The sequence below is a fragment of the Panulirus ornatus genome, chromosome 9 (assembly GCF_036320965.1).
Source record: "Panulirus ornatus isolate Po-2019 chromosome 9, ASM3632096v1, whole genome shotgun sequence".
Classification (NCBI taxonomy): Eukaryota; Metazoa; Arthropoda; class Malacostraca; order Decapoda; family Palinuridae; genus Panulirus; species Panulirus ornatus.
In genome coordinates this window covers 12,624,823-12,637,171 of record NC_092232.1, presented here as the reverse complement: position 1 = coordinate 12,637,171, position 12,349 = coordinate 12,624,823, and the positions used below count along the sequence as shown (strand labels likewise).

General features: G+C 41.5%; 1 protein-coding gene across 6 annotated transcripts in view; it reads right to left on the bottom strand.

Annotated features, from left to right (window-relative positions):
* LOC139750214 (adenylate cyclase type 1-like) overlaps positions 1 to 12,349 on the bottom strand; it is an 836,862-nt gene that overhangs the window by 79,271 nt on the left and 745,242 nt on the right. For 5 of the 6 annotated variants that reach the window (XM_071664687.1, XM_071664690.1, XM_071664689.1 and 2 more), the window contains one exon: positions 817 to 3,064. In XM_071664687.1, coding sequence (XP_071520788.1) covers positions 817 to 3,064 — 2,248 coding nt within the window. The remainder of the gene's footprint in view (positions 1 to 816; positions 3,065 to 12,349) is intronic. The other variant, XM_071664693.1, reaches the window with a different exon arrangement.

The following is a 12,349-nucleotide window of genomic DNA, read 5'->3' as shown; positions in this document are numbered from 1 at the left end:
ACCCACAACAAAAATTTCTGTCAAGACTACTGGAGGTTAAGGGCTAATTGAGAATATAAATATATGAATAAATGAAGACATCTATGGAAAATCAAATAATTTTGATGAGAAAATCCATCTGATCTTCTTCCTTCTATGAAAGTGTATATGAAAAGGCTGCTTGGATAGAATGACTGAACCTGATGTAGTTTTGTGAGCACAAGCTCATGAAATGTATTTACTAATTCTGTAAAGTAAATGGTAACTGTAATATGGTATACCTTAGTATCTATTATCTGTTTTGGCATCAAAACTGTTGAGATATCATGTTAAATACATGTGAAGATAAGAGGCAGGCAGGCAGGCAGGCAACTCACAACCAGGAGTCCCTTACATACTGAGCAACAAGGCCACACTAAGTGTTAGTCTTTGAACATACAAATGCAAAAGGAGCTTTGTACTATACATCTCATCACTATGATTGATGTTAAATATAAATCTACAAAATGAAGATAATCTACTATATCAATATTCTTCAAAGTATTTAATGACATATGCATGTGCTAGTGAGTGAATATGAAATCAAAGGAAATATGCAAAAGCCTCAAATTAATTTGGACTTGGTGGCACCATACACAAGGGATACCTCTATACTGCTACATTTGTAAATCATACCATGTCCATACTCCAACACATACTGACATATTAAGTGCTCTTAGAGAATATATGTACCAATAGGTACTATATATAAATCAATATACAAAGACATTGTATAATTTACTAACATAGACAATGTTAGTGGAGAAGCAGCAACAACAGCAAGAGCGCAGTGGTTACCTGGAGCCAACATATCTCCGCACACTCTGGTGTGGAGTGAGTTTCTCTGGGGCCGGGATCTCCAGAGGAAACTTGTGACCTAGAAGGCCACGTGAAGCCTTGGCTCTGTGGTCTAACGGCAATGGGTCAGCCAGAGAACGCTTGGTTGGCTGGGGTTTGGCCAGTAGGCGGGGCTGTATTTCCCCATCTACAGAAGCAGAGGTGAGCTGTAGCACAGTCTGGTTAACACAAGGGTCAAAATGGAGGCCAAGCAATACTGGGTCAAGGCTCACTGGCTCAGCTGTGTGTGGGCTGAGGGCATGTTGTTCAAGAGAGAGTGGCTCCAATCTGAAATGATCAGGGGAGGCAAGCACATTGTTCAGCTCATCCTCCTGGAGTCTAGCAGCCTTCTGAAGAGCTGAGTAACCTTCTAAGGTGTTACCTGCATAATTTTCCATAAAGCTGTTACTTGAATTGTTGTTGCTGATATCAGAGCTAAGGTGTTGCTGTGCCCCCCCTTCCCCTTCATTCTCTCTACCTTGACCACTACTACCATACCTTCCACCTTCGCTGTTATGCTGAGCAGACTTTGGGTCCTCTGGTATTCCCTCAAACGTTGCTGATCTTTCCAGTTTCTTGTTTTTCTCTACTGTCTTAATCTCCCCTGCACTATTCTTATGATGATGGCTTCTAGGGTCTGTTTGACATTCTCCATCTCTTTTCTGACGTTCTGAACTCCGCTTTCGAGATGGTTCATGATCTGCTGAAATATGGTTGCACATCTTCATTCCTTCTTCTCTTGAAAGAGATCGCTTTTTAGGTATCATAATTACACTGTCTGGAGTCATTGCTGTGCTTTCTCTAGGACTTCTTTCCAAACTACGCATGCGACTTGTGCTGCCAGACGCACTAGTTCTTGAAGGCGAATTCAAATCACAATCTACATAGCTCAATCTACACCCTGGTCTAACTTTCTCACTACATGGGGAAGCACTATGGCTCACACAATTATCAACATGGGGAGTTACTTCCATGTCCACTTTATCACTGTGCTTACTACGTTTAACTTTGTCACTCGAGAATTCAGCAGTTAACTTTGGTATCACTACATCATCCTTTCGCATCCTTTCCTCATCAGTTGGACTAGCAATGTCAGTTTCCCTCCATAACCCAGGTACACTAGGGTAAGAATAAGTTGCAGAATCACGTGAAAGACTATTTAACCGCAAAGAGCTTTCATCACTGGAAGCTTTTACACTAGATAAATAATCAGAGTATATCTGAGGGGATAGTTCTCTAAAACCTGGTGCCATAGCTCCCTCAAGATTCATGCCACCAAACATATATTTGAAACGTTCATCACTTAGGGAAGGAGCATGTTGAGGGGAAGGAGAATCAGCATCTGTACGAGAAAAATCAGTACGAGAGAAACTTTCATCAGAGGAGCTGAGACTTGGTGAACGATTCAAAGAGCTGATTTCATCAGCTGAGGAGTGGATGCGAGTAGAATGAAGATCTCTGTGAGAGGATCCATGCAGACTATCATCACTGTAATGCCTAGCAAAGGTGCGTAACTTATGACGTACTCCAGCTTCTTCAACATGGTGGTGGCGAGGCACTGGTGGAAGGATAAGTCCACCACTTAGAGCACCTTTACTAGCATCAATAGGTCGCACATGACCATCTTCGCATTCTTTTCTTGGGGATGTGCGACTGCGACCAGATGACCTTTTGCCTCCACCACTTCCCTGTTGTCCTCCATGACCTCCATTTTGTGAGCGGGCCCAAACTGGAGCATAAGAGTTTTGAGGAAGATTGTATTCATCTGGGCGGTATGTACGAGGACGGGACTGTGAATATGTTTTGGGTGTTGTTACAGAGCTTTGTGGCTTCATCTGCAGCATAGCTGCACGAGTTGGTGTTTGAGATTTACTACTAGCACGCATCTGAGCTACTGAGAATCTAGGGGGTAAAACATGTGCATTTAGTGGTGCTGGAGGAGCTCTGGCAAGGAGTGGTTCCTCTTCACACCTCTGACAATCTCCTCCAGGCTGCCGACCTCCAACCTTTGGTCCACATTGGGTGATATTCATGTTCATCCCTTGGATGTCCTCACAGAAAGAGTCACGGTTGCGACGTGAGCGTGGAGTCCCTCCAACTTGTCCGTGTTCCCCTTGTCCAGTGAGGCCTTGAGAAAGACTGCGCCCATGAGGTGGTATCTTGGGGGGCACCATCGCTAATGGTGTAGCTACTCCTCCAATCAGCCCTCCTGTTAACATAGCAATGGATTAACAATCACCTTATTAGACAAAACTTGATTAAATATTGCTATAAATTTCTTATAATAAGAATCAAAAACTTTATTCACAGAGCTCTACATTTTTTAAATTCAAGCATCACATGCTGTAATGTAAACTATACAACAGAAGCTTAATCTAAGCTGTCAGTCTAATATACTAAGAGTGCAATGTTCATCTACTAAATCCAAACTGCATTTATAGCTTTCTGAAAAGGCTACCATAAGCACACATATATATCCTAGCAAGTAACAGGTTTCTAAAAGCGTTCAGTATAAGCTCTTTAGAAATTACATAAAGTCTCATCTGAAATGCATACTCCCATCATCAATAATCACATTGTGCTTATTACTGCCTGTACATCTCATTAACATTGTTATAAGTACTTTTGATGGTTAAGTTACTAATTGTCTCCTTTGTGACCAACCCTTCACAAAGAAAGAGAAAAATAAAGTCAATTCACTACTGGTATGCACTGAAAAAAATGTACGAGATTTAAGTCCTCGGCAATAATGTTACATTAATATAAAAGTGCAATGCCAGCTGCTATTAAGTCATAATTACTAGAATTCAAGGTATGCCATCTGAATATGATAATCACAAATAAAACAGCAGCTGCAGGCCCTTTTTCATAGCTAGATTTTCATTTATCTCAGAATCTGAAAATATATATATATATATATATATATATATATATATATATATATTATTTTTTTTTTATTATACTTTGTCGCTGTCTCCCGCGTTTGCGAGGTAGCGCAAGGAAACAGATGAAAGAAATGGCCCAACCCCCCCCCATACACATGTATATACATACGTCCACACACGCAAATATACATACCTACACAGCTTTCCATGGTTTACCCCAGACGCTTCACATGCCTTGATTCAATCCACTGACAGCACGTCAACCCCGGTATACCACATCGATCCAATTCACTCTATTCCTTGCCCTCCTTTCACCCTCCTGCATGCTCAGGCCCCGATCACACAAAATCTTTTTCACTCCATCTTTCCACCTCCAATTTGGTCTCCCTCTTCTCCTTGTTCCCTCCACCTCCGACACATATATCCTCTTGGTCAATCTTTCCTCACTCATCCTCTCCATGTGCCCAAACCACTTCAAAACACCCCCTTCTGCTCTCTCAACCACGCTCTTTTTATTTCCACACATCTCTCTTACCCTTACGTTACTCACTCGATCAAACCACCTCACACCACACATTGTCCTCAAACATCTCATTTCCAGCACATCCATCCTCCTGCGCACAACTCTATCCATAGCCCACGCCTCGCAACCATACAACATTGTTGGAACCACTATTCCTTCAAACATACCCATTTTTGCTTTCCGAGATAATGTTCTCGACTTCCACACATTCTTCAAGGCCCCCAGGATTTTCGCCCCCTCCCCCACCCTATGATCCACTTCCGCTTCCATGTTTCCATCCGCTGCCAGATCCACTCCCAGATATCTAAAACACTTCACTTCCTCCAGTTTTTCTCCATTCAAACTCACCTCCCAATTGACTTGACCCTCAACCCTACTGTACCTAATAACCTTGCTCTTATTCACATTTACTCTTAACTTTCTTCTTCCACACACTTTACCAAACTCCGTCACCAGCTTCTGCAGTTTCTCACATGAATCAGCCACCAGCGCTGTATCATCAGCGAACAACAACTGACTCACTTCCCAAGCTCTCTCATCCCCAACAGACTTCATACTTGCCCCTCTTTCCAAAACTCTTGCATTTACCTCCCTAACAACCCCATCCATAAACAAATTAAACAACCATGGAGACATCACACACCCCTGCCGCAAACCTACATTCACTGAGAACCAATCACTTTCCTCTCTTCCTACACGTACACATGCCTTACATCCTCGATAAAAACTTTTCACTGCTTCTAACAACTTTCCTCCCACACCATATATTCTTAATACCTTCCACAGAGCATCTCTATCAACTCTATCATATGCCTTCTCCAGATCCATAAATGCTACATACAAATCCATTTGCTTTTCTAAGTATTTCTCACATACATTCTTCAAAGCAAACACCTGATCCACACATCCTCTACCACTTCTGAAACCACACTGCTCTTCCCCAATCTGATGCTCTGTACATGCCTTCACCCTCTCAATTAATACCCTCCCATATAATTTACCACGAATACTCAACAAACTTATACCTCTGTAATTTGAGCACTCACTCTTATCCCCTTTGCCTTTGTACAATGGCACAAAGCACGCATTCCGCCAATCCTCAGGCACCTCACCATGAGTCATACATACATTAAATATAATTTTTATATATATAAATATATATAATTTATATATATAATTTTTTTTTTTTTTCTCTTTTATACACATTTGCCACTTCCCACATTAGCAAGGTAGTGTTAAAAACAGAGGACTGAGCCTCAGATGGAATATCCTTACCTGGCCTCCTTTTCTGTTCCCTCTTTTGGAGAACTATAAATGGGAGGGGGGCCAAGAGAGGATATTCCCTCAAAGGCTCCGTCCTCTGTTCTTAATGCTACCTTGCTAATGCAGGAAATGGTGAATAGTATGAAAAAAAAATATATATATACAAAACTTTTACATATGCAAAATAGTATCTTTACCTATCTTCAACGAGGTTTACAAATTATCATCTATATGAAAATCTTATAAATAAAATCGAATCTAGTGAGCTGTAAAGCATTATAGGCATATTCTCACAAAGAATATTTTAACTTCTAAGTATTTAGTACTACATCACAAATTTTCTAGTACTGTATTAGAGAAACATTCAACTTCATTACTCACCCGGTTATAAAGTCCAGGCTTCTGATATTGCAACTCATATGTAACACTAGGACACTACAAAATAGATGTCAACAGACTCTGCCTGCTTGATGTAACACTGCGAGTAAAAAGTCACCTTCGGTGAGGCTGTATCATTGGGAGTACAGTCTTGTCAAAGAACTCACTCCAAAGGAGTCTACATTTCCCTGCAACTGAATGTAGTGGAGCCTAAGGCTGCAGGAGCCTTTAGAAAAAGGTCCTGGAAATGGGAAACAAAAGGACTCTTTCATAGAAATTGGTCCAACGATAATTATACAAAATAAAACATACTATGAGATGTTTTCATGCAATTCTTTACTTACTGCACAAAGCTTTCACATATAAATTCTCCAGAGCCACTTGGTCTATGATATCAATATAACTAGGTACTATAACTTTCCTGTGCAAATCTAAAATATCAGAGAGATGCAAATTGTTCATCACCGTCCTATGGTCAATGTTTATCTTTTAGGACTGATGTTCCATTAATGCTTTAATATTAATGTTTAACTGGAATTTCAAATGTTTACTGTCTGTATCACATGGCATTTGGGATATTAGGTTGGAATGAATGTACAACTTCTTACCCTAGCAATCCATCATACACATGTATCTTTTTTATTTATTCATAATACTTTGTCGGTCTCCCGCGTTAGCGAGGTAGTGCAAGGAAACAGACGAAAGAATGGCCCAACCCACCCACATACACATGTATATACATAAACGTCCACAAACGCACATATACATACCTATACATTTCAATGTATACGTACATATACATACACAGACATATACATATATACACATACACACATTCATACATGCTGCCTTCATCCATTCCTGCCACCACCCCACCATACATGAAAATGACACCCCCCCTCCCCCGCATGCACATGAGGTAGCACTAAGAAAGGACATAACAAAGGCCACATTCGTCCACACTCATACTCTAGCTGTCATGTGTAATGCACTGAAACCACAGCTCCCTTTCCACATCCAGGCCCCACAAAACTTTCCATGGTTTACCCCAGATGCTTCACATGCCCTGGTTCAATCCATCGACAACACGTCAAACCCGATATACTACATCGTTCCAATTCACTATTCCTTGCACGCCTTTCACCCTACTGTATGTTCAGGCCCTGAATGAACAAAATCTTTTTCAATCCATCCTTCCACCTCCAATTTGGTCTCCTGCTTCTCCTTGTTCCCTCCACCTCTGACACATATATCCTCTTTGTCAATCTTTCCTCACTCATTCTCTCCATGTGACCAAACCATTTCAATACACCCTCTTCTGCTCTCTAACCACAGTCTTACTACCACACATCTCTCTTACCCTTTCATTACTTGCTCGATCAAACCACCTTACACCATATATTGTCCTCAAACATCTCATTTCCAACACATCTACCCTCCTCTGCACAACCCTATAACCAACACATCTACCCTCCTCTGCACAACCCTATCTATCGCCCATGCCTCACAACCATGTAACATTGTTCAAACCACTATTCCTTCAAACAAACCCATTTTTGCTTTCCGAGATAATGTCCTTGCCTTCCACACATTCTTCGACGCCCTCAGAACCTTCGCCCCTTCCCCCACCCTGTGACTCACTTCCGCTTCCATGGTTCCATCCACTGCCAAATCCACTCATAGATACATAAAACATTCCACTTCCTCCAGTGTGAAAGAAGAAAGCTGAGAGTAAATGTGAATAAGAGCAAGGTTATTAGGTACAGTAGGGTTGAGGGACAAGTCAATTGGGAGGTAAGTTTGAATGGAGAACAACTGGAGGAAGTGAAGTGTTTTAGATATCTGGGAGTGAATCTGGCAGTGGATGGAACCATGGAAGCGGAAGTGAATCATAGGGTGGGGGAGGGGGTGAAAGTTCTGGGAGCGTTAAAAAATGTGTGGAAGTCGAGAACGTTATCTTGGAAAGCAAAAATGGGTATGTTTAAAGGAATAGTGGTTCCAACGTTATATGGTTGCGAGATGTGGGCTATAGATGGAGAAGTGCGGAGGAGGGTGGATGTGCTGGAAATGAGATGTCTGAGGACAATATGTGGTGTGAGGTGGTTTGGTCGACTAAGTAATTAAAGGGTAAGAGAGACGCGTAGTAATAAAAAGAGTGTGGTTGAGAGAGCAGAAGAGAGTGTTTTAAAATGGTTTGGTCACATGGAGAGAATGAGTGAGGAAAGATTGACAAAGAGGATATATGTGTCAGAGGTGGAGGGAACGAGGAGAAGTGGGAGACCAAACTGGAGGTGGAAAGATGAAGTGAAAAAGACTTTGACTGATAGGGGCCTGAACAAGCAGGAGGGTGAAAGGCGTGCAAGGAATAGTGAATTGGAACGATGTGGTATACCAGGGTCGACGTGCTGTCAATGGATTGAACCAGGGCATTTGAAGCGTCTGAAGTAAATCATGGAAAGTTTTGTAGGGCCTGGATGTGGAAAGGGAGCTGCGGTTTCGGTACATCATACATGACAGATAGAGACTGAGTGTGAGCGAATGTGGCCTTTGTTGTCTTTTCCTAGCGCTACCTCACGCACATACGGGGGAGGGGGTTGTCATTTCATGTGTGGCGGGGTGGCGACGGGAATGAATAAGGGCAGACAGTATGAATTATGTACATGTGTATATATGTATATGTCTGTGTTAGTATATATATATATACGTTGAGATGTATAGGTATGTATATGTGCATGTGTGGATGTGTATGTATATGAATGTGTATGTGAGTGGGTTGGGCCCTTCTTTTGTCTGTTTCCTTGCGCTACCTTGCTAACGCGTGAGACAGCGGCAAAGTATAATAATAACAATAGTAATAATAATAACATATATATATACACATTTATTTATTCATTTATTTTGCTTTGTCGCTGTCTCCCACGTTAGGACAAGAGCAAGGGAAGGAGTAGCACTACTCCTGAAACAGGAGTGGTGGGAGTATGTGATAGAGTGTAAGAAAGTAAACTCTAGATTGATATGGGTAAAACTGAAAGTGGATGGAAAGAGATGGGTGATTATTGGTGCATATGCAATTAGGCATGAGAAGAAAGATCATGAGAGGCAAGTGTTTTGGGAGCAGCTGAGTGAGTGTGTTAGTAGTTTTGATGCACGAGACTGGGTTATAGTGATGGGTGATTTGAATGCTAAGGTGAGTAATGTGGCAGTTGAGGGAATAATTGGTGCACATGGGGTGTTCAGTGTTGTAAATGGAAATGGTGAAGAGCTTGTAGATTTATGTACTGAAAAAGGACTGGTGGTTGGGAATACCTGGTTTAAAAAGAGAGATATAAATAAGTATACATATGTAAGTAGGAGATATGGCCAGAGAGCATTATTGGATTACATGTTAATTGATAGGCATGCGAAAGAGAGACTTTTGGATGTTAATATGCTGAGAGGGGCAACTGGAGGGATGTCTGATCATCATCTTGTGGAGGCAAAGGTGAAGATTTATAGAGGTTTTCAGAAAAGAAGAGAGAATGTTGGGGTGAAGAGAGTGGTTAGAGTAAGTGAGCTTGGGAAGGAGACTTCTGTGAGGAAGTAACAGGAGAGACTGAGTACAGAATGGAAAAAGGTGAGAACAAAGGACGTAAGGGGAGTGGGGGATGAATGGGATGTATTTAGGGAAGCAGTGATGGCTTGCACAGAAGATGCTTGTAGCATGAGAAGCATGGGAGGTGGGCAGATTAGAAAGGGTAGTGAGTGGTGGGATGAAATAGTAAGATTATTAGTGAGAGAAGAGAGAGGCATTTGGACAATTTTTGCAGGGAAAAATGCAAATGACTGGGAAATGTATAGAAGAAAGAGGCAGGAGGTCAAGGGAAAGGTGCAAGAGGCGAAAAAGAGGGCAAATGAGAGTTGGGGTGAGAGAGTATCACTGAATTTTAGGGAGAATAAAAGATGTTTTGGAAGGAGGTAAATAAAGTGCATAAGACAAGGGAACAAATGGGAACATCAATGAAGGTGGCTAATGGGAAGGTGATAACAAGTAGCGGTGATGTGAGAAGGAGATGAAGTGAGTATTTTGAAGGTTTGTTGAATGTGTTTGATAATAGAGTGGCATATATAGGGTGTTTTGGTCGAAATGGTGTGCAAAGTGAGAGGGTTAGGGACAATGATTTGGTAAACAGAGAAGAGGCAGTAAAAGCTTTGCAGAAGATGAAAGCCGGCAAGGCAGCGGGTTTGGATGGTATTGCAGTGGAATTTATTAAAACAGGTGACTGTTGACTGGTTGGTAAGGATATTTAATGTATGTATGACTCATGGTGAGGTACCTGAGGACTGGCGGAATGCTTGCATAGTGCCATTGTTCAAAGGCAAAGGGGATAAGAGTGAGTGCTCAAATTACAGAGGTATATGTTTGTTGAGTATTCCTGGGAAATTATATGGGAGGGTATTGATTGAGAGGATGAAGGCATGTACAGAGTATCAGATTGGGGAAGAGCAGTGTGGTTTCAGAAGTGGTAGAGTATGTGTGAATCAAGTGTTTGCTTTGAAAAATGTATGTGAGAAATACTTAGAAAAGCAAATGGATTTGTATGTAGAATTCATGGATCTGGAGAAGGCATATATGATAAGAGTTGATAGAGATGCTCTGTGGAAAGTATTAAGAATATATGGTGTGGGAGGTAAGTTGTTGGAAGCAGTGAAAAGTTTTTATCGAGGATGTAAGACATGTGTACGAGTAGGAAGAGAGGAAAGTGATTGGTTCTCAGCGAATGTAGGTTTGTGGCAGGGGTGTGTGATGTCTCCATGGTTGTTAATTTGTTTATGGATGGGGTTGTTAGAGAGGTGAATGCAAGAGTTTTGGAAAGAGGGGCAAGTATGCAGTCTGTTGTGGATGAGAGAGCTTGGGAAGTGAGTCATTTGTTGTTCGCTGATGATACAGCACTGGTGGCTGATTCGAGTGAGAAACTGCAGAAGCTGGTGACTGAGTTTGGTAAAGTGTGTGAAAGAAGAAGGCTGAGAGTAAATGTGAATAAGAGCAAGGTTATTAGGTACAGCAGGTTTGAGGGACAAGTCAACTGGGAGGTAAGTTTGAATGGAGAAAAACTGGAGGAAGTGAAGTGTTTTAGATATCTGGGAGTGAATTTGGCAGCAGATGGAACCATGGAAGCAGAAGTGAATCATAGGGTGGGGGAGGGGGCGAAAGTTCTGGGAGCGTTGAAAAACGTGTGGAAGCCGAGAACATTATCTTGGAAAGCAAAAATATATATATATATATATATATATATATATATATACTTCCCATGTATTCACTGTGTGTTCTAGAAGGTGACTAAAAGGGGAGAGAGAGTGGGGAAAGATTGACAAAGAGGATAAATGTGTCAGAGGTGGAGGGAACGAGGAGAAGTGGGAGACCAAACTGGAGGTGGGAGGATGTAGTGAAAAAGATTTTGAGCGATCGGAATCTGAACATACAAGAGGGTGGAAGGCATGCAAGGAATACAGTGCATTGGAACGATGTGGTATACCGGAGTCGATGTGCTGTCAATGGATTGAACCAGGGCATGTGAAGCGTCTGGGGTAAACCATGGAAAGTTTTGTGGGGCCTGGATGTGGAAAGGGAGCTGTGGTTTCGGTGCATTACACATAACAGCTAGAGACTGAGTGTGAACAAATGTGGCCTATGTTGTCTTTTCCTAGTGCTACCTCATGTGCATGCAGGGGGGGAAGGGGGTGCCATTTCATGAGTGGTGGGTTGGCGACGGGAATGGAAGAAGGCAGCAAGTATGGATATGTACATTTGTATATATGTATATGTCTGTGTATGTATATGCATGTATACACTGAAATGTATGGGTATGTATATGTGCATGTGTGTATATACATGTGTATGTGGGTGAGTTGGGCCATTGTTTTGTCTGTTTCCTTGTGCTACCTCGCTAATGCAGGAGACCGCGACTAAGTATAATAAATAAATATAAATAAGAGAGAGAGAGAGAGAGAGAGAGAGATCCCATGTACGTACAGTAGTTGCTCATTTTCTGATGCAGATTACAAAATGTATTGTAGAAGAAGCTACTACTGTACAAAGAAAACAGCTTAAATATACCAGTGAAACACTACTAGCATTCAAAATAAATCAATCTCAGATGAATCAACTGCCACATTAATTCCCATAAGACAAAGGAACACAACGTATCGCCCTATGTTTAAAGGAGGAAAAAAGTTCTGTTAACCAACGATGCACATTGGTGTGACAGTTTTGTGTCTGATGTAAATAAATTGCTTACTGACAGTAAACTGCTGAAAAATGGGTTTAGAATTGTTAGGCATCTCCAGGGAATTTAGCTCTCCACACTTTTAAGAAATATATAAAAAATTGAATCATAAGCCAGTCACAATACTGTGGTCCCGTGTGGAGGATGGGATGCATCTTAGCCGCTTAATGTCAAAGAATGTG